The sequence below is a fragment of the Panthera pardus genome, unplaced genomic scaffold (assembly GCF_024362965.1).
Source record: "Panthera pardus isolate Hobbes unplaced genomic scaffold, ASM2436296v1 HiC_scaffold_13, whole genome shotgun sequence".
Lineage (NCBI taxonomy): Eukaryota > Metazoa > Chordata > Mammalia > Carnivora > Felidae > Panthera > Panthera pardus.
This window is the reverse complement of record NW_026526688.1, coordinates 101697218-101719336: the sequence shown is the minus strand read 5'-3', so window position 1 is coordinate 101719336 and position 22119 is coordinate 101697218. Positions and strand designations below refer to the sequence as shown.

The window sequence follows — 22119 nt, the reverse complement described above, 5'->3', positions numbered from 1 at the left end:
CAAATGATAACAAAGTGAAGCAGTCTTATTGCTGATATGGAGAAAGTTTCAGTGGTCTGGATAGAAGATCAAAGCAGCCACGGCACTCCCTTAAGCCAAAGCCTAATCCAGAGCAAGGTCCTCACTCTCTTCAATTCTATGAAGGCTGAGAGATGTGAGTAAGATGCAGAAGAAAAGTCTGAAGCTAGTAGAGGTTGTTTCATTAAGGAAAGAAGCCATTTTCATAACATAAAAGTACAAGTTGAAACAGCAGCAAGTTATCCAGAAAACCTAGCTAAGATAATTAATGAAGATGGCTACACTAAACAACAGATCTTCAACGTAGACAAAACAGCCTGCTGTTGGAAGAAGATGTTATCTAGGACTTTCAGAGCTAGAGAGAACTCAATGCCTGGCTTCAAAGGAGAAGCTGACATTCTTAACAGCTAATGCAGCTGGTGATCATAAATTGAAGCCCATGCTCATTTGCCATTTTGAAAAGGGTCCTTAAGAACTGTGCTAACTCTACTCTGCTCATGTTCTATCAAAGGAACAACAAAGCCTGGATGACAGCACGTCTGTTTATAACATGGTTTACTGAATATTTTAAGCTCAATTGACAATGCACTTGATCACCCAAGAGGTCCTATGGAGATATATAATAAAATTAATGTTACCTTCATTCTTGCTAACACAACATCTATTTTGCACCCCATGGATCAAAGATTAACTTTCACTTTCAAGTCTTATTAAGACGACTTAATTTTTAAGGCTATAGCTGCCATAGATATGATTCTTCTGATGGATATGGGCAAAATAAACGGAAAACCTTTTAGAAAGGATTCACCGTTCTAGATGCCATTAAGAACATCCATGATTCATAAGAGGTCAAAACATCAACATAAACAGGAGTTTAGAAGAAGTTGCTTCCAACTTTCATGGATGACTTTGATGGGTTCAAGACTTCAGAGGAGGAAGTGATTGCAGACATGGTAAAAATAGCAAGAAAACTACAATTAGAGGTAGAAACTAAAGGTGTGATTGAATTGCTGCAATCTAACAATAAAATTTGAATGGATGAGGAGCTGCTTCTAATGGATGAACAAAGAAAGTAGCTTCTTGAGAAGGAATCTACACCTGGTGAAGATATTGTAAAGAGTGTTGAAATGACAACAAAAGGCTTAAAATATTACATAAACTAAGTTGATAAAGCAGCAGTAGGGTTTGAGAAGGATTGATTCTAAATCTGAAAGGCATGTGAGTAAAATGCTACCAAATAGCATTGTGTGCTACAGAAAAATCATCAGTGAAAAGAAAAGTATTGATGCACCAAATTCATTGTTATCTTAAAGAAATTGCCACATCCACTCAACCTTCAGCAAGGCCATCCTGATCAGTCAGCAGCTATCAATATCAATGCAAAACTCTCCACCAGCAAAAAGATTACTACTCAGATGATGGTAGCATTTTTTTTTTTAATTTTTTTTTCAATGTTTTTTATTTATTTTTGGGACAGAGAGAGACAGAGCATGAACGGGGGGGGGGGGGGCAGAGAGAGAGGGAGACACAGAATCGGAAACAGGCTCCAGGCTCCAAGCCATCAGCCCAGAGCCTGACACGGGGCTCGAACTCACGAACCGCGAGATCGTGACCCGGCTGAAGTCGGACGCTTAACCGACTGCGCCACCCAGGCGCCCCGAATGGTAGCATTTTTTTTTAGCAACAAAGTATTTTTAAGTTTGTACATTGTGTTTTTAGACATATTGCTATTGCACACTTAATAGACTACAGTATAGTATTAACATTACTTTTATATGCACTGGAAACCAAAAAACTCATTTGACTTTCTGTATTGTGACATTTGCATTATCACAGTGGTCTAGAACTAAACCTGCTACATCTCTGAAATACACTAAAAGTTGCTAAGAAAGTATATCAAAGTATATCTCAAAAGTTTTTACCACAAAAAAAGAAAAAAGATTTGGGGGATGGATTTTAAATCGTCTTATTGTGGTGATCAATTCATAGTATATACAGATAATAAATCATTACACTGTACACCTGAAACTAATTTATGTCAATAGTATCTCAATAAAAAGGAAATTTAACTGAGAAAGCATATTTAAAAAAAAAAAAACACCAGTGATAACTGCTTGAGGCAAGATCCAAAGATGAATGAAAATTAGTGAAACTCCAGGGTGAAACAAGATATTTGCATAACCTCAAAATATCTCCTTCAAAATGTTTATTAATATGGTGGTTTTAATATATGTCCACAAATTCTGTGATACTCTTCTCTCTGGGATGGAATCCTTCTAACAAAGAGTACAGAAAAGGAAAAATGGTAACTTTACAGAAGAGAAACCAGAGACACAACCTTAACCAAGTCATCAAAGTTAATATCAGCAATAGCTGCTAACATCATGTACTCCCAAATATGCTATGAGAAGTGAACTTCACCTAGTCGTCTCCCCAAATACTCTTAACTCTTGCATAACCATGAGAAAACACTAGGCAAACCCAAATTTAGGGCCATTCTACAAAGTATTCAATCACTACTCTTCAAAAGTGTCAAGGTCATGAAAAAAAGCAAAAACTGAAAACTATCACAGGCCACAGAAGACGGGACCACTAAGTGCAATGTAATATCCTGGATTGAATCACGGAACAGAAAATGGACATTAATTGAAAAACTAGTGAAATCCTAATGAAGTGTATAGTATAGTTAGTAGTGTTGTATTAATACCAATTTCTTAGGTTTGAAAATTGTGCTATTGTTACATATAATGTTAACAATAAGGAGGGGCACCTGGTGGCTCAGGTTAAGCGACTGACTTCGGGCTCAGGTCATGATCTCACGGTCTGTGAGTTCAAGCCTGTGTTGAGCTCTGTGCTGACAGCTTGGAGCCTGGAGCCTGCTTCGGATTCTTTGTTTCCCTCTCTACCTCTGCCCCCTCTCCTGCTTGCCCTCTCTCTCAAAAGTAAGTAAACATTAAAAAAATAATGTTGACAATAAGGAAAACTGAATGGAAGAGTATAAGGAAACTCTGTGTTCTCTTTACAATTCTTCTGTAAATCTAAAATTATTTCAAAATAAAACATTATATACACTTTAAGAGTAATTTTTATGCATTCCTTTAACTTCTTGGCCCTCTATTTCCATTCCATGTCCCTCCTCAAATTTGATCCTAATGTAATTACATGTTTTTGTACTCAGAAGTTTTATTCATCCCTATCATACTTCTTGGCAACACCATTTGAATTTTTTAATTTCCTGTAAGCAAAAGTCTCTAAATGTTAAGGCAAAAGAATTCTGCTTTGAATTATCATTACAATTATTAATGGGCATTTGATCAAAGCGACATATCAATACATTTTGGTAATCACTAAAGAAAAATATGCCTTTACTGAAAATGCATTACTTATAAGAGGAATTAAGGTTTGTTTTTTTTTTCTTCCAATTAGCCCACGTATTTGTGGACGGATATTACTCCTTGCTATAATGAGGTAGAATACCATCAATTATATTGTTCTTTTTCTTTTAAAATGATTTAACCCTTGAGAAATCTTGCCTATATAAAAAAAATAGGGGAGCATTTATATATTGTAATAATGCTATCACTCAATTCTTCAATTCCTTCTGCGTTACATGCCAAACTCCATTGGTAATTTACTAAAGAAAAATAGAGCCAGGCATTAGCCAGAAGGTAAATTAAGTAGTCACAGGTATAGTGTGGTCTTAATATTCTCCTTAGGAAAGAGGGGAGGGCTTGAGTCTTTACAAGGTGATTCTTTTAAGGTTATTTCATTAAAAAAAAAAAAAAAAAAAAATCAGCTCCCTTGGATTTGGGCCAAAATGGACTTAGCATACATCAAAATCCTATCTACAACACCATAATGTATATAGATTAAAAAACAAATTGCCTTCATGGGTAAATTTATTTAATTTACCATCTGTCAGCTAACACCTCCATTAGGGTCTCCTTCAACCTTCACGAGTGCAAAGAATTGAAGAAAACACCCACAATGGGTTTATCACTCAGATATTACAGCCATTAGCTTTCAATGTCCCCACCTGTTTTCATGATTGTTCATTGTTTGGTACCAGCAGTGAAACTAATGCAAAGTCCAAAGTTTTTTTTCCTGTAAACAGTAAAGGCACTGTTGAGGCCAATCCTTGTCCACAGGGGCCTTCTCAGCATAACCAGAGATAAAACGAAAAGTTTCTTTGAAACCATCCACACATTGATACCCCAGGGACACCCCCAAGCACCCCGGCTCTAACACAGTGCTTCATGAAAATGGTAGCGCCAGGTGTGTGGAGGGCATTGGGTACGACAGTAGAAAGGCCTGGCTGCGCAGCTTTACCTGACTTCCGTGGTAGTGAGGGCCCCTTAGGGGGTACTGGGTACCCACGCTCAGAGAGAACAAGGTCGGCATCACGGGACGTCGAACGCGTGACGCCCTACGTCTCTCCGTTTGTTGACGCAGGCCGCACAGCCCAGAAGGCACCGCCATGGCGCTGGCGCAGGCGCGAGCGCGGGGGCGGGAGCACAGCCCCGCAGACGGTTGGTGATTGGATGAGGAGGGTTGTGGGGTGTTAGTCTGCGTACTGCTGGGACGCCACCAGGCAGCTTTTGAAAGATGCAATTCTGGCCTCGTGAGCCTTGAAGCCCGAGATCGAACCGGGAGGAGGAAGCAACGGCGGCGGCAGCTGCGGCTGGCGAGCCTCCGGCCTGCCACTAGGTCTCCGACCTACAGGGCAGGAAGGACAATTTTGGTGGGTGGGAGTTGGGCTGGAATCGGCCTTTGAGAGTCTTATGTTTTTATGTTTTCTTTTCTGTTTTTCTCTGACCCCCGGGTAGATGTAAGGGCTTTTCCGGCCAACTGTTTTGACTCTTCGTTACCCTTTTGTAGCAGCACTTAGGGAAGGGCTGTAGGGGGGACGAGCCCCGTGCCTGTTAAAACTCTAGTTACAAAGCAGTCATGACATAAGTTAACGAGATTTAGTTCTATGTCGTGTGTGTTCAAGCCATTTATGGGAATATACATTATTTTTAATTTCAGATTATTTTTATCTAGTACTTTGTTTTTTTGTTTTCTGCCAATTTTCGTATGATTTATAGGCGAGAAAATGTCTGGCAACAATGACTGGTTTCAGAGTTCCCGGGTCCCTAGCTTTGCTCAGATGCTGAAAAAGAACTTGCCAGTTCAGCCATCAGCCCAGACGGTAGCTACACCCACAGGATATTCTTCAGAAAGTTACAGCCTGTCGAATATGGCATCCAAAGTTACGCAAGTGACGGGTATGACTTCTTTTTCATTTGCAATAATGTCTGAGTTAAGAATCCGGGATGGCCAGTAAGTATTGTTGAGCCTCCAGTTTAAATGTTCCCTGACTATATATCCATATACCAGTGGCTGTGTCCCATCTGGAACTCAGATTTGACTCTGAACACTGAAGGAGGCCTGTAGAAATCCTTCCCCTTGCTATGCAATTAATTATTTTACTATTTAACCACTCAAAGGGTGTCTTGCTTTTTTGAGGTGCAGTTGTGTTAGCCCCTTCAGGGAAGAGACTGAACTTACACTGGTTTCTATTCCATATATCACTGAGATTAAGTATAAAGCAGGGGCAAACACCTAAAGTCAATTGAATTCGAAGTGAAGAGTAATATAAAACAGTGAATGGGAAACAAACTTGTCTTAGTCCCAGGACTATGTCCTCAGTCTAGGTCTTAGTGACATCATGTGTAAAAAAATGACTTTTGAGAGACTCTGAAAACCTTGACCTCACTTAATGTTATGACAATGATAGTACTTCTTTGCAAATAGTTTGAGTACTCCAAAAGGTATTTGCTTCAACAGGTTGCACTTGTCATGTGTGCCAAAATTTTTTAGTAGAAACTTACCTGTAATGAAAAACAATTAGATATATCAGGGACAATCTTCCATTTTAGTGGAGGATTTAGTGCTTTTACTTTTTTTATTATTATTATTTTACAGAACTGACCACTGTAAACATTTATTTTTAGGTAATTTTCCAGAACCATTGCTTTCCAAAGGTCTTTCATCTACTTCAAATCCTGTCCTTCCTCCAAAAAAAATACCCAAGGAATTTATAATGAAATACAAACGTGGAGAGATAAATCCTGTGTCAGCTTTGCACCAATTTGCACAAATGCAACGAGTTCACCTTGACCTTAAGGAAACAGTAACAACAGGCAAGTGGAAAGTTGTATCTGGTTATTGCAGTACTGGAAAATACTTTCCTATGAAAAGCATAGCAAACGGGCGCCTAGATGGCTCAGTGGATTAAGTGTCCAACTTCAGCTCAGGTCATGATCTCATAGTTCATGGGTTTGAGCCCCATGTTGGGCTCTGTGCTGACAGCTCAGAGCCTAGAGCCTGCTTCAGATTCTATATCTCCCTCTTTCTCCACACCTCCCCTGTTCGTGCTCTGTCTCTCAAAAATGTTAAAAGAACATTTTTTTTTTTTAAAGCAGAGAGTACAAGTGGTACTAAATTTGGTTATTTTCTATATTCATGTAATGTTGGGGTTAGGTAACTAGTATGTTTTGACAAATATACTTCAGAAATTTTTATATTCATACTTTTCTGCAAATAACGTACATGTACAAAATTTTTCTAATCACTGAATTTTAATTTTTTGTGTGTGGCTAGTTGAACTGAAATCCCGTTAGTGAAATTCAAGTGAAATAAACTGAAATTCAAATGAAATTCTGAATTTCACTTCTAAAAGTGAAACTAGGACTTGGATAGTATATCGAAAATAGTATATGATGGATACCCTTTCTGCAGATGTGTGTGACTATTTTCTCCATTCTCGCTTAAACCACCTCCCAACCAGAAGGATCTTTTACCACATTGTGCCTGTGGAAGGCTGCAGGAGTAAAGATCAAATAAAATGCAAACAGCAGCCCCTGCTCTCTTTACCTTATGACCAATGATTAGATAGAACTTTCGGAAAGTAGAGCGATAAGAAAATCAATGCTCTTGGGGTGCCTGGGTGGCTCAGTTGGTTGAGTGTCTGACTTCGGCTCAGGTCATGATCTCGCAGTTCATGAGTTCAAGCCCCACGTCGGGCTCTGTGCTGGCAGGTCAGAGCCTGGAGCCTGCTTCAGATTCTGTGTCTCCCTCTCTCTCTGCCCCTTCCCCACTCATGCTCTGTCTCTTTCTGTCTCTCAAAAATGAATAAATGTAAAAAAACTTTTTTTAAGAAAATAAATGCTCTTAACAGGTATTGACAGGCTAAAAGTATGAGTCAAACACAATCCTTAAAAATATATATATATGTGTACACATATGTGTGGGTTCCTATGGGTATTTGTATATAAAAACATTATTAAGTAGCTTGGTTTTTAAATTTTCTCTTACTAACTTTTGCCAACATGGGTCTCAAGGTATCTTTGCAAAAGGATTTAAAGTTTTTGAGATTTTAGCAAAGATTGTCATAGTGAAGTCAAGTTTCCAGTCTGTTGTTTTGAATGAAATAACTGGTAAACATGTGACAAAAATAGAGTCTTAATATCGCAGGTGGGAGTTTTCCAAGGTCTAGTCACTGTAGGTGGGATTACTTCATGACTGGTACTGTGGACTTAATTTTTGTGTCACCAGTTGTATTTCCCTCCATTCTTCTCAGAATGCTCTTGGAAAATGTAAGCTGTTGGTCATAGTAAGAAAAAAAATGTGAGGGCAAATCTTCATTGAACTTAGTAAAAGCTGCTCACAACTACAACCCATTGATAAGTAATGATATTTACTTTATGTGTATACTACTAGTTGAATAATCTGAATGAGTAGGTTTAGTAATGACACCAGAGTATATTTTAACAACTCTACAGGTGATTTAGATACATACTAAAGTTTGAGAACCTGAAGCATGATGGGATGAAGCTTAAAGGCTCAGTACTCTGACACAGAGGTCTTATTCACAAATTTGATGGGTCATATCTCACACATAATAATCTCACCCTTGTTAAATAAATATACAAAATATTACAAGGTTTAGTAAGTTGGGACGGGAACCTAGGTGATCATAATGAAGGAATTTGGGAAACTGAAGTCATAGATGGTGGGAGGAAAGCAATTTACTCAAATGTAGTCAGGAGTTACTTGTAAAACTTTGATACATATGGAAACCCAGAAGTTAGTGTAATATGTAAGGAAGTAATAATAACAGTGATGATGAGGCTTATGTGGAGTGACGCTGTACCTAGCCATCCATAACGAGTAGAGACTTGCATTAACTAGAGAACTTCTAAAGTCTGAATACCAACAAGTAAAACTTGAGCTGGAAAAATCTTTGGCCTATAAATTTAGATGATTCCACTTCAGTTTTCATTAGGCAAATATGAAAACTAGGTAAAAGTAATTGTGTAAAACTAATCCTTCTAGGAATTTTGGATGACTGGACATTCAGTATAAAACCGTTGTTTGTTTTGGTTTTCCTCGTGAATTCTCTCCCCTCCACTTGCCTTTAAAGTTATGGTGGTTTGAATTGCTTATCATGACACCCTGATTGGTTCACAGGATTTCTTCAAAGGGATATTTTTGTTCTGGGGCTTACAAGAGTATCAGAGTACTCAGAAGGTGGGAGAAGAGAGATGTTGCCAGAGGCTCCACATTTTACCTCTTGTTGGTCATTCAGTAGATATTTGGGTGCTTGCTATTGCCAGGTATTTCTTTATACAAGACCCTGTCCCTCCATGTATGATCTATACTCTAAAGCTGGCCCTACTGTTCATGCTGAATTTGGAGCTAACCTGGCTGCTTGATGAATTCCTCAGAACTGGTTCAGGGGTTCATCCAGCTTTGCTTTTAACCTGCATTGGCTGTGGGGCGTCTGGGCGTCTCAGTCAGTTAAGCGTCCGACTTGAGCTCAGGCCACGATCTCACTGTCCATGGGTTTGAGCCCCGCATCAGGCTCTGTGCTGACAGCTCAGAGCCTGGAGCCTGCTTCAGATTCTGTGTCTCCCTCTCTCTCTGCCTGTCCCTCTGCTTTGCATGCTCTCTCCTTTGCACTCTCTCTCTCTCTCTCAAAAATAAAGAACATAAAAAAAATATTTAACCTGCATTGGCTGTAATAAATAAAATAAAATAAAACACAAAACTAATAGGCCAAGATAGTTTTCCACAGTGTTTGTACTAGGATATTTTTCTTTATAAAATGTCATTTGCAAGAACATATTATGAATTGTTTCAGCATTCATTCTGACTTCTTTTTCAAGGTAACGTTATGGGACCATATTTTGCTTTTTGTGCTGTGGTGGATGGTATTCAATATAAGACTGGGCTGGGACAAAATAAAAAGGAGTCTAGATCCAATGCAGCAAAATTAGCTCTTGATGAGCTTCTACAATTGGATGAACCTGAGCCAAGAATTTTAGAAACATCAGGTAAATACTCTTGATTATAAAGTGTTTGTAAAATTAATCTTTTTCCAGAAGGAATCACCAAAGGATTTGTTAATGAAGAATTATTTGGCAACTACAGGAGCGAAATGGCAGAATTTATTTTCTTCCATTGCTGATTGCTGACATATTTAATATTAGTTAAAATGCTCCTGTATAGGGGATTGAGTACACCCGTTGTGATGAGTACTGCGTAACAAACGTATAGAATTGTTGAATCACTATATCATACACCTGAAATTAATATAATGCTGTATATTAATTATACTTGAATTAAAAACAAAATAAAAATAATAGCAAAGGAAAGAATACAAAGATTTTATATAAAAGAAAAAAATACTCTTGTATATTTCAGCACCAAATTATATGAACATGTTGGCTGAATTATCTGATAATTTGTCAGATTCTCAAGAGCTTCATATCCAGAAACTTGATTTTCTCTGTAGTTCATTGGATTCTTATTATGCACTTTAATACTGTGCATTTAATGCTCAGAGTTTTTAAATGCAATTTTTGTGAAGTTGGCTTATATTAAATTCAGTGATGGTAGAGTTATTGGAGAAAATAATGGCCTAAAGTAACACAGCAAATAGGTTAAGTGTAAATTCCAGAATTAATTGCTGAAGTTGGAATATTGACTCTGAACAGACAAGTTATTTGCCCTCTAAATGCAAGCTTCATCATTTAAAAAGGGAGGACATTAAAAAAAAGAATAAATAAAAAATAAAAAAAAATAAAAAGTGGGGGCACCAATAGTAACTACCTCCTATGCTGTTATTAGAATTAACTAAGTAATGTATGCAAAGCCCTTACCTAGTGTTTAGTGAATAATTTGTAATAAAATGATGGTAGCTTTTATTACTATTAATCAATTTGAGGAATATGTTACCATGTTATATATGCTAGCATAGTAAGCAAATTTTGTCATAGTGAGCAATTTTTGCTCATTTAACGGTAGATTACATTTTGGTTCATCTGTAAATGATAACTTTAAAAAAAGAAAAATCTGATTTAAACAGTGATCATAAACTCATTCTTTTTAAATACAAATCATCACTTTATTTTACTACTGGGCTTTTTTTTTTGGTTTGTTTTTAGTCTATTCATTTTGTCTTTCTTAATACTTAAACTTTTTGTTCTATGTTCTTCTTTCATGTATCTTTATTTTTGTTGTTTAAAACTAATAATTAAAAATGATTTATTTTGCCACATCTTGTGAGTTTTGATGTGTGGTTTTTTTCGTTGTTTTCAAATAGTTTGTCATATTTTGGATTTATTAAGTACTTAAGAACGTACTTTGTTAATTTTTACGTTATTTTCTCTTCACTATTTTTCAGGTTTATTAATTAAAGGGCTAGGTATGATGATTCTGGTATATGTCTTATACATGCTGGCACTATAAATGTCATTATCCTTATTTTATTGAAATGCTTTCATTTTTACATGTTATTTGACCTATAGAGCAGTGATGCAGTGATTTCATGTTGTTACAGTGTATATTTTTTTAATTCAATATAAAATAACTTTTTTATCTTGTATATTTTATGTTATATATGTTTTGGTCTTGAATTTTTTAAAATTCTCAGATTGATACTTTGTTACATTTTGTATTGGTCCAGTGTCTTTATCCTGTTGTTTTGTTTTTAATGATTTTCTTTTGTGCATAAAATTAGATTTTTTGACCTAGTCAATAAATATTTCAATAAAAAGCTTTAACATTTGCACTTATTATGAATGTCTGATGTCATGTTATGCATTTTTTTCCTTTTGTCCTGTGGATAATGTTTTGACTTTTTTTCTTTTAAATATTTAGAAGGTACTGATTTTAACCTAGAAATTCCTTCCTAATATTAAATCACTTTTGATAATTTTGAGTTCTGATTTTATCATTTGATAATTTTGTCATCTTTACTAGTATTAGCTTTTGTCCATCATTCATTTATCCATTCTCACACTGCTTTATGCCCTGAGTGAACAAATTTTACTCACCTAGAGCTTAGTGTGACAAGTGATTTATTTAGATTTATTTTTTTATAGATATGCCTTTGCCTTTCCAGAGTCTTTAACAAATTAATGTAAAATGTAGAACCTGTGACAAATAATATTCTTAAGACATTCTTTCAGTTTATTTATTGAAATCCTTTATATGTGATTATTTTATCAGCTATCAACCCATCTAGGTACGTCCCCAGCAATATTTTGCCAGTTTCCTTCCGATAGTAGCATGCAGCAGAATGAATAAATCAATAAATGTTTTCAGGATGTACTATGTTCCAGGGCCTGTGGTAGGTGCTGAGGATCTAGAATTACATAACCTGTCCTCTACTCTCAGGGAGCTAAGATGTAAAATGCTTTGTTGAAATTAAGTTAAAATCTATCTACACAATTTCCCAAGCATCTAACTTAATCATCGGAAAATGTTTATGGTTAGCTTCTAATGATAAATACTTCAAAATGCTTATTTAGGGCTAGCAAATGTTTTGCCTGGTGGGATACAATTTTTAGTTTTTAAATATTTATCTTTTCCATTTTTTGTGAAAATTAAAACATTTTCCCATCTCCACTGGTACCACTTTTATTTTCAATACCATTGTTTTCTCAAAAAGTGCCAATAGTGCCTTAATTATGACTAAAAGTTTTTAATAATGTATTTTCTGTGGTCACAGAGCCTGGTAAAAATTTAATTAAGTCACCTTTTTCTTTACAGTGAGTTACATTTTCTTTAAAATGTCCTAAACATTTAAAAACCGTATTTTTAATTTTTTCAAAATTCTGAGCTCAAAAAAATTATTTTCCACGTATTGCTTCTTTCATATTTTGTACATGGTGTTTTTTAAGTATAATCATAATTGTTAATTAACTGTATAATGTTGCTCTAAGTTTTTTCAAGGACAGTGTTATTAATAATACTCTGTTAGGTTTTGAAAATCTTAACACTTTTTATACAATGATTTAAGAATCTGGTTCTAAGTTTAGCTTATTTCAATACTGCTTTTTTAAAAAATTGAGGTTTTTAGTGTGGTAAAATAAAATTTTGTACTGCATATATATAAAATATAAATTTTAGTATCGTAATTAAGTGTACACTTTCGTGTTAAATATATTCACTTTGTTGTGTATCCAATATCCAGAGCTCTTTTCATCTTGAAAAACTGAAATTCTATACCCATTAAAAAATTACTCATTCCTTCCCCACCCCCACTCCACACCAAGCTCATGGCAATTACCGTTCTATTTTCTATGTGAGTTTTTCTAGGTACCTCAAATGGAATCATACAGTATTTGTCTTTCATTGCTGGCTTCTTTCACTTATCATTATGTCCTCAAAGTTTTTATTGTAGCATGTATCAAAATTTCCTTCCTTTTTAAGGCTGAATAATATTCTCTTGTATGTATATACCACATTTTGTTTATCCATTCATCAGTTGATACATACTTGGGTTGCCTCAAATTTGGCTATTGTGACTAATGCTGGTATGAACATAGGTGTACGAATATCTCTTTGACATTCTGGTTCCAATTCTTTGGGATTTATACCCAGAAGTGGAACTGCTAGGTCATATGATAATTTTATATTTAAATTTTTAAGAGCTGCTGTACTGTTCTTTATAATGGCTGCACTATTTGACATTCCTGCCTACAGTGTGGAAAGGTTCCAGTTTTTCCACATCCTCACCAATGCTTGTTATTTTCTGGGTTTTTTAAATAGTAGCCATCCTTTTGGGTGTGATGTGGCATCTCATTGTGACTTTGATTTGCATTTTCCTACTGACTAGTGATGGTGAGCATTTTTCATGTGCCACTTTGTATATCTTCTTCAGACATATGTCATTCTCCATTCTTTTGCCCATTTTTGAATTGGGTCATTGGTCTTTTTGTTGAGTTTTAGGAGTCCTCTATCCAGTAGTTCCCTTCTTATTCACAGTTTCACTTTCTGTGGCTTCACTTACCTGTGGTCAACTGTGGTCTGGAAGCAGATGATTCTTCTTCTGACATGTCATCAGAAGGTCAATAGTAGCCTAACACTACATCACAATGCCTGTGTCATTCACTTTACTTCATCTCATCACATTTTATCATCTCCCGTTGCAAGAAAGGTGAGTACAGTACAATAAGATATTTTGAGAGAGAGGACTATATTCACATAATTCTTATTACTGTATGTATATTCTATTATTAATTTCTTACTATTATTAATTTTTTTCTAGTTTATAAATTAAACTTTATCATAGGGATGTGCGTATAATATACATATTAAAACATAGTGTGTTTGTGTGTGTGTGTATATATATATACATATATATATATATATATGTATATATATATAGGGTTCAGTATTATTTGCAGTGGAACTAATCACCTCCGATAAGGGGAGGACTGCTGTATATTCTGGATGTTAATGCCTTATCAGATATGTGAGGTACCTATGTTTTCTCCCTTTTTGTGATTTACATTTTACTCTGTTATTAGTGGTTTTTGATTCACAAAAGTATTTAATTTTGATAAAATCGCAGGTTTTTATTGCCTGTACTTTTAGGGTCATATCCAGGGAATTATTGCCAAATCCAGTGTCATCATCAAGCTTTTCTCTTTGTTTTCTTCTAAGAGCTTCATGGCTTTTGCCCTTATGTTTGGGTCTTTGATCCATACTGACTTAATTTCTGTATGTAGTGTTAGGTAGGTGTCCATCTTTAATCTTTTGCATGTGAATATCCAGTTTTTCCAGCATCATTGAAAAGATTGCCTTTTCTGTTTTTGAATGATACTGGCACCCTTGTCAAGAATCATTTGACAAAATAAGTGAGAATTTATTTCTGCATTCCCTGTTCCATTGGTCTGTATGTCTTTATGCCATTACCATACTGTTTTTATTTACTGTCACTTTGTATTAAGTTTTGATATAGGGAAGTGTGAGTCTTCCACCTTTGTTCTTTTTCAAGACTATTTTGCTTATTTATACAGTGCCTCTTAAGATCCAGTGCAACTGGTACAGTCACATTTTCTTTATTGAAATTATTTGTGCTTGATAAATAGGATTTAATATCTGTGTTTTTCACTCCACTTGTGCCTAGTGCGCTAGTAAATGGAAAAAAATCATCTTTCTTTGAGTTTTTAAGGTTCTGCTTTTCTAAAGTCCAGAGTGTATATATCTATAGTTAGCCTTTGCTTAACTAACAAGATGACATCGCCAATCTTTCCTTGCTAACTTTTATGTATTTGGCCAGTATTTCATTTTAGTCAAAATGAAGTCCAGAGGAGCAGCTTTTTTGCTTCCTTTGTCTTTATGAATGATTCTTGAGAGATCTAATATCTTGAACCTTTGCTCCTGGAGCCTCTTCATTTAAACTTTTATGATCTTTTTTTGTTTCTTTGGTTTAGTGTTATTTTTTGGTTTGTTTTTCCTAGATTCCCTAACTTGGGAAACAAATTGGAAAGCCATTGCAAAGAATGAGACTAACAGCTTTGAAAACTTTGAATGAAGTATCCCCCTAGGAAAAATGATAATTCTCACATATTAAATTTTTGATAGGATAATAATTTTAAGTATTTTGCGTAGTATTACTGTAAATAGAGAATTGTTCATGGGCATCTAAAACAAGGTTTCATTTTAAATGTTTTTCAGAACATTGCATCTATTACAACACCAACTATATAGTAGCAATTATGCTTGTGCTGATAAATTAGGAAATCCAGAAATGTGTTTGTATAATTTCAGTAAGGCAGGACATTTACTAAGGCTGAGCTAACAGAGATTTGATGGCCTAGAGTTGGCAGAACTATACAGAAAAAATAATCATTTTTAGATAATAATCTAATATGTGTGTTACATAATAGTAAGGTACCTGCTTTTTGGAACATGGAAGCTTCATGTTTCTTTACATTTTTATTTTATTTACAGGTCCTCCTCCTATCCCTGCAGAACCTGTTGTTTCACCTGAACCAGTCTATGTCTCAAAAATACATTATGGTAAGAAAGTCCTTCATAATGATATTTTTTTAGAAGGGGAGCCCAATAAAAAGTTATAACAACATATAATTAAAATATGCTCAGGTGAGGTGCCTGGATGGCTCAGTCAGTTAAGTGTCCGACTCTTGATTTCAGCTCAGGTCATGATCTGACGGTTCATGAGTTCAAGCCTGACATCGGGCTCCATGCTGACAGCACGTAGCCTGCTTGGGATTCTCTCTCCCTTCTCTCTCTGCCCCTCCCACACATGAGCTCTATCTCAAAATAAACTTTAAGATAGTTTAGGTATGAAAATACATTAGTATTTTATCATTCAAACCTATCAGACTTCTACAAGGAGAAGAATTTCCTTCTATATTGTGCTAAAAATGAGAAATGAGGAATGGAGAGGAAAAATTGAAGAAATGGCTTTTTTCATATGAGGAGATGGTTCATCAATTTCATATATCTTCTCTTTTGAGAACGCTTTTCTTTGGTAGGCTTGTCATTAATGAAAACCAACAGCTTTCTGGTAGTGCTTAATGGTTGGGCATTCATTTTAAATAATCAGTTTCTTAATGGCAGTTATTTGTCACACAAGCTCAGGAAAACTATGACTGCAATTGCAGTTACTAATTACATGACCAAAGATCAACTACTTCTCCATGCACCTTAATTTTTCCATTTGTAAAATGTCCATAATAATAATTACCTGATAGGGTAATTGCGAGGATTCCGTGTAATCATATATGTAAAATACTTAAAGCAGTGCCAGTAGATGCTTCCTAAATAGTAACGTTTTATTATAATACTTTGTCATATTCAATACTGTGTGGTAGTTATTGTATACTTTTCCCATTCATTGGTTTATGAATCCTCTGAAAGTCAGGGAATTACTCTTCTTCATTGCCTACATAGTGGTAACATTTCAGACTTCAAAGTTTAGAGTATTTATAGAATTAAAATGAAAAAGAGCCTACCTTTCTCTTTTCTATATCTGCAGATTAGGATTTGAAAAATGGGTTTTATGCTTAGTCAAACTTGTTTTCTGTTGTCTTTTTTTTCTCATTGTTATTGTTATATCTCTTTCTCTAAAACAGAGAAAGACCCTGCACATTTATGAGTTTGTTTGCAGTAAAAGGACCAGACCAGGGAAAGTAGGCACATTCAAATGGCAAAGTCTACCAACAGTTTAATATAGTCACTTGATCTAACAGTCATAAGAATTGATGAAGAGAAGGGAAGTGAGGGATCAATCCAGCAATAGTCATCTCTTAATATGGGAAAGGGCTCTGGTCTGTCTTTTCAGCCTCTATGGGCAATTTTAATGAATAGTGGGGTAGAATCTCCAGTCAATGATTGACAAATAACACAGATTATGATTACCCTGAGAAAACAGATCAGTCTGTGGGGAAGAAAGAACATATGTTAACAGTATGTTTAAAGAAATACAAGATTAGGGTCAGCTTTGGTAGGCTCAGACAGGAGTCAAGTGTCAGAAAAAGGAGAGCAAACATCATCCTTCAAACACAGGAGTTGGATGTTATTGCCTTTGAAGAAAAAAGATTTGAGACTCACAATAATTTCCGAAACAGATTCTGCTATGCCAGTTATAGAAGATACCACTATTTCACAGCCTGTTTGCTCTGCCATATCTCTGACTGGACCATATCTTCATTAAAAACAGTGATATTTTGGGAGGCACCTGGGTGGCTCAGTCTGTTGAGCATCCGACTTCAGCTTAGGTCATGATCTCACGGTTTGTGAGTTCAAGCCCTACATCAAACTCTGCTGACAGCTCAGAGCCTGGAGCCTGCTTCAGATTTTGTGTCTCCCTCTCTCTCTGCTCCTCCCCTGCTCACTCTCTGTCTCTCAAAAATGAATAAATGTTAAAAAAATGATATTTTGGCTTTGAAGATAAGTTCAGGTTACACATGATACTAAAAACACATGACACTTGAAATTGGCAACTTGAAATCAAAGAAATGGTGTTACTTGGCATTATGTATGTCATGTTCTTATCTCATTCTTCATTTTCAGTCATTTGTGAAATCATTTTATTTCCTCAATAGCTGGAACACATGTATAAGGAAAATGATGCTACTTATTTTTTTACATGCATGGTACGAAGAGATACAATTTAGTACCTAAGATTTGATTATATTCACGATATTATTTCCTTCAATACTGAATGAAGATCAAGAGGATTACTGATACGTTGTTAAGACCCAAGGGTTCTTTATGATATTTAGGTGCAATCATTTAATGGGTAGCAAAACATTCTCTTGCCCCATACACGATTCTTACTCTAGCAGTACTAATTGCAGTGTGGTTTTCTACTCCATATCGTAATACAAAATAATTGCTAACTACATGTGGTATAATTAAACAAATTATAGTACATTTATTCTATAGATCCATTAGGAAGGATGTGGTAGTTACTATGTCTATCCTTGAGTGATGGCCAAGACCAAGTAAATGCAAAGGGTGCATTTCAGCATGTCCCAGTTTTTATATTTTGAAGTGATATATGTTTATAGATTCTAAAAATTTCTGTTAAGAACTGAAATAGTGCCCACATTTGGTGAGGGAACCTCTGAATGTATATCTTTATATTGCTGTTTCAGTTTAAAAAAAAAGTAAAATTTTAAAATATCCTTAAATGAATACTGCTTCTGTATGATGAGTTTTTGGTGATAAGCAGAGCCAAGATGCTGAGAATTTCTCATTTATATTTTTACTGCATAAGGACCAAAAACTAATTTATACACCACACATTGATGGTTTTGACCAATTTTAGGTAAATGTATGCTAGCATGCAATTATAATAATTTTTATCTCCACATTGTATGCTTTGTGATGAGATAAAAGAATATAGCCATTACTTTATTCTTTTTTCTCTCAGAGCTTCATTTTGTGATTAATTTTATGATTGTTCTCATTCTTCTTGATAATGTGAATTTGGAGTTTATTTTGGCCAATAAAATAGCATTAACAGTATTAACAGAAAAATTAAATATTAACAAATATAAATAAAAACATGCAAATGACCTAACTACAATGTGTTGTATCCAGTTAGCAGAATGTTAGCTGAGACCAACATCAAATTTTTATTACTTGTGTGCTTTTAATGTAATTTATTATTGAGCAGGTCAAAAGAATTTCTATGAAAATTATAATCAATTATTCATTTCGTATATACATAATGCATGATAGAAAAGTTCTTTCATTGCTTTTTTTCCTCTGAAAATATGAAATGGGCTACAGACTACTTGGTAGACTGCTTAGCAGCCATCATGAAACATGAGGAACCGTCAGCGTCTTACAACTAAACTTTGAGAAACACTGTATGGTATCAGGTGATTCTGCAACCTCTCATTCTCTAAAACAAGGGTCCTTCAGTAGGGATACACAAAGCAACAAATGGCCAGGGCCCTACCCCAGAATCTTAAGTTCTGTCATGTTTTTAAAAATTTTTTTAAATATTTTTATTTGAGAGAGAGAGGGAGGAGGGGAGAGGCAGAGAGAGAATATGAAGTGGTCTCCACACTAAGAGTAGAGAACCATATGTGGGGCTCGAGCTTATGAACCATGAGATCATGGCCTGAACTAAAGTTGGACGCTTAAGCAGCTGAGCCACCCAGGTATCCCTCTGTCATGTTTAAAAAAAAATCCATGGGTAACTTCTGATGTATATTCTTGATTATAAACTGTTCTTTGGTAATCCTGGTTACTTAACACTGTCTTTATCCCCTTTCAAAGTTTAGGACTTTTTAGTAGGAACATGGAACTATATCAAGGGTCTAAGTGCTCCGTGTTTTTCAGTGGTTCTCAGTGGGGCAAATACTAAGGAATGTATTTCAATTATCACAATGATGAGGGAAGACTACTGGCTTTCAGTGAGATGTTGGTTGTCTGGCAATGTAGAATAATCCTATACAACAAAGAAGTGTGTCTTATAGGACTTTTGAATATTTCAACAAATATAGATCAGTAACTCTCTAGTGTGTAATATGAAGACATTAAGAGAAATTTTCTATAAAGCTCAATAACGTGTTTTATTTGGAATGGAATGCTTTAAAATATCAGTCATGATGTAAGTTATAATTTGTTTACACATCTGTAAGTTACAAACTCAATTGTTAAGGTTGTAATTGGAATAATAGAGGTCTCTGCAAGAAAGCACAATGTTTTTCAAATTCATACTCCATTTGATTTTTTTTTTCCAGAAGGGAGACATATTCAGCGTGGAAAGATATCACAAATTGTTAAAGAAACATTTAATCAACTAATATCCAGTCATTCAGAATATCTGAAATGTAGCAATTCATTGGCTGCTTTTATAATTGAAAGAGGTAAGTCCAAATACATGGGATGTGTTGGTTTGTAGAAAAGCTATTAAATATCCTAATTTTAAGATGTGTATAGTAGTATTTTAATTAAATAACTTTGACCCTTTTTACAGTGGTATTGCATTGATTTGAAGTGGCCTTTTCTAGTGGGTGTGTATCATTTTTTTAAATATAATTTATTGCCAAATTGGCTAACATATAGGGTGTAAAGTGTGCTCTTGAGTTTTGGGGTAGCTTCCCATGGTTCATCGCTTACATACATAGTGGGTGTATATCATTAAACACAAAGGCTCTCAAAGTTAAAATATACTGACCAGAAACTAATAGAGAACTGCAGAATGGTAAAATGCCTAACACTTTAAACAATAACCCTATTAGAACCACTACCAAACTGAATTCTAATTTCCATTATGACAAAGAGAAAGACTCTATATAATAAATGACCAAATTTTCATTTTAAAGTAAGAAAAGATTACTATGGAAAATCATGAGCTTCTGGTTTTTCTTGTGGATATTATGATGATTCCAACTACATTTTATCTTTTATTTACCCTTTAATGTTCTATGTTGATCATTAAAAGTATTTAAATCTTATATTTATTTCAGTTAAGAGATTATAGATGATATAAAACAAATTTGAGGTTTGGTTCCTGGTCTTAAAGAGTTTTTATAATTTAAATGGGGAGAGAAGATATATATACTGTTGTGAAAGTCTAAGATGATAAAAGTTAATTATTTTCTATGATCAAAAGATGTATGAAAAATTCATAGACAATAGAAACCTGATAGAGTTAAAATCTTTGGGAACAAGTGGGACTTAAGCTGAAACTTTAAGGATTAATAAGGCTTATTTAAATAGAGGAAAAGAAGACACTTCTGTAGAAAGATATGAGGGAAGAAAGCAGCAGTGAGAAAACTTTTTATGGAACAATGAAAGAAATTTATTACTAGTGTGGAAGAGATATACATATATACATATACATAATGTATATATGCACACACGTGCATGCGCGCACACACACAGGAGTAATACAAAATGTTGTTAGGTTGATAAGATGTTACCAGATTATGGAGTCATTTATTTATTTATTTAAAAAAATTTTTTTGATATTTATTTTGAAGGAGAAAGAGAGACAGAGTATGAGTGGGGAAGGGGCAGAGAGAGGGAGGCAGAATCTGAAGCAGGCTCCAGGCTTCAAGCTGTCAGCACAGAGCCCCATGTGGGGCTCGAACCCATGAACTGTGAGATCATGACCTCCAATCAGGAAACAAACGAAAATGAAAATACAACAATCCAAACGCTTTGGGATGCAGCGAAGGCAGTCCTGAGAGGAAAATACATTGCAATCCAGGCCTATCTCAAGAAACAAGAAAAATCCCAAATATAAAATCTAACAGCACACCTAAAGGAAATAGAAGCAGAACAGCAAAGGCAGCCTAAACCCAGCAGAAGAAGAGAAATAATAAAGATCAGAGCAGAAATAAACAATATAGAATCTAAAAAAACTGTAGAGCAGATCAATGAAACCAAGAGTTGGTTTTTTGAAAAAATAAACAAAATTGACAAACCTCTAGCCAGGCTTCTCAAAAAGAAAAGGGAGATGACCTAAATAGATAAAATCATGAATGAAAATGGAATTATTACAACCAATCCCTCAGAGATACAAACAATTATCAGGGAACACTATGAAAAATTATATGCCAACAAATTGGACAACCTGGAAGAAATGGACAAATTCCTAAACACCCACACGCTTCCAAAACTCAATCAGGAGGAAATAGAAAGCTTGAACAGACCCATAACCAGCAAAGAAATTGAATCGGTTATCAAAAATCTCCCAAAAATAAGAGTCCAGGACCAGATGGCTTCCCAGGGGAGTTCTACCAGACGTTTAAAGCAGAAATAATACCTATCCTTCTCAAGCTATTCCAAGAAATAGAAAGGGAAGGAAAACTTCCAGACTCATTCTATGAAGCCAGTATTACTTTGATTCCTAAACCAGACAGAGACCCAGTAAAAAAAGAGAACTACAGGCCAATATCCCTGATGAATATGGATGCAAAAATTCTCAATAAGATACTAGCAAATCGAATTCAACAGCATATAAAAAGAATTACTCACCATGATCAAGTGGGATTCAGTCCTGGGATGCAGGGCTGGTTCAACATTCGCAAATTAATCAACATGATACATCACATTAATAAAAGATAAGAATCATATGATCCTGTCAATCGATGCAGAAAAGGCCTTTGACAAAATTCAGCACCCTTTCTTAATAAAAACCCTTGAGAAAGTCGGGATAGAAGGAACATACTTAAAGATCATAAAAGCCATTTATGAAAAGCCCACAGCTAACATCATCCTCAATGGGGAAAAACTGAGAGCTTTTTCCCTGAGATCAGGAAC

At 35.2% G+C, this 22119-nt stretch overlaps 1 protein-coding gene across 1 annotated transcript in view; it reads left to right on the top strand.

Moving 5' to 3' along the window:
• The first annotated feature begins 4455 nt into the window (after positions 1-4455).
• The window catches only part of ADAD1 (adenosine deaminase domain containing 1), a 49928-nt gene continuing 32264 nt past the window's right edge, over positions 4456-22119 (top strand). Inside the window, exons 1-6 of the mRNA XM_019418973.2 lie at positions 4456-4547; positions 5106-5285; positions 6015-6203; positions 9231-9398; positions 15313-15381; positions 19590-19715. Coding sequence (XP_019274518.2) covers positions 4496-4547; positions 5106-5285; positions 6015-6203; positions 9231-9398; positions 15313-15381; positions 19590-19715 — 784 coding nt within the window. The 5' untranslated portion in view covers positions 4456-4495. The remainder of the gene's footprint in view (positions 4548-5105; positions 5286-6014; positions 6204-9230; positions 9399-15312; positions 15382-19589; positions 19716-22119) is intronic.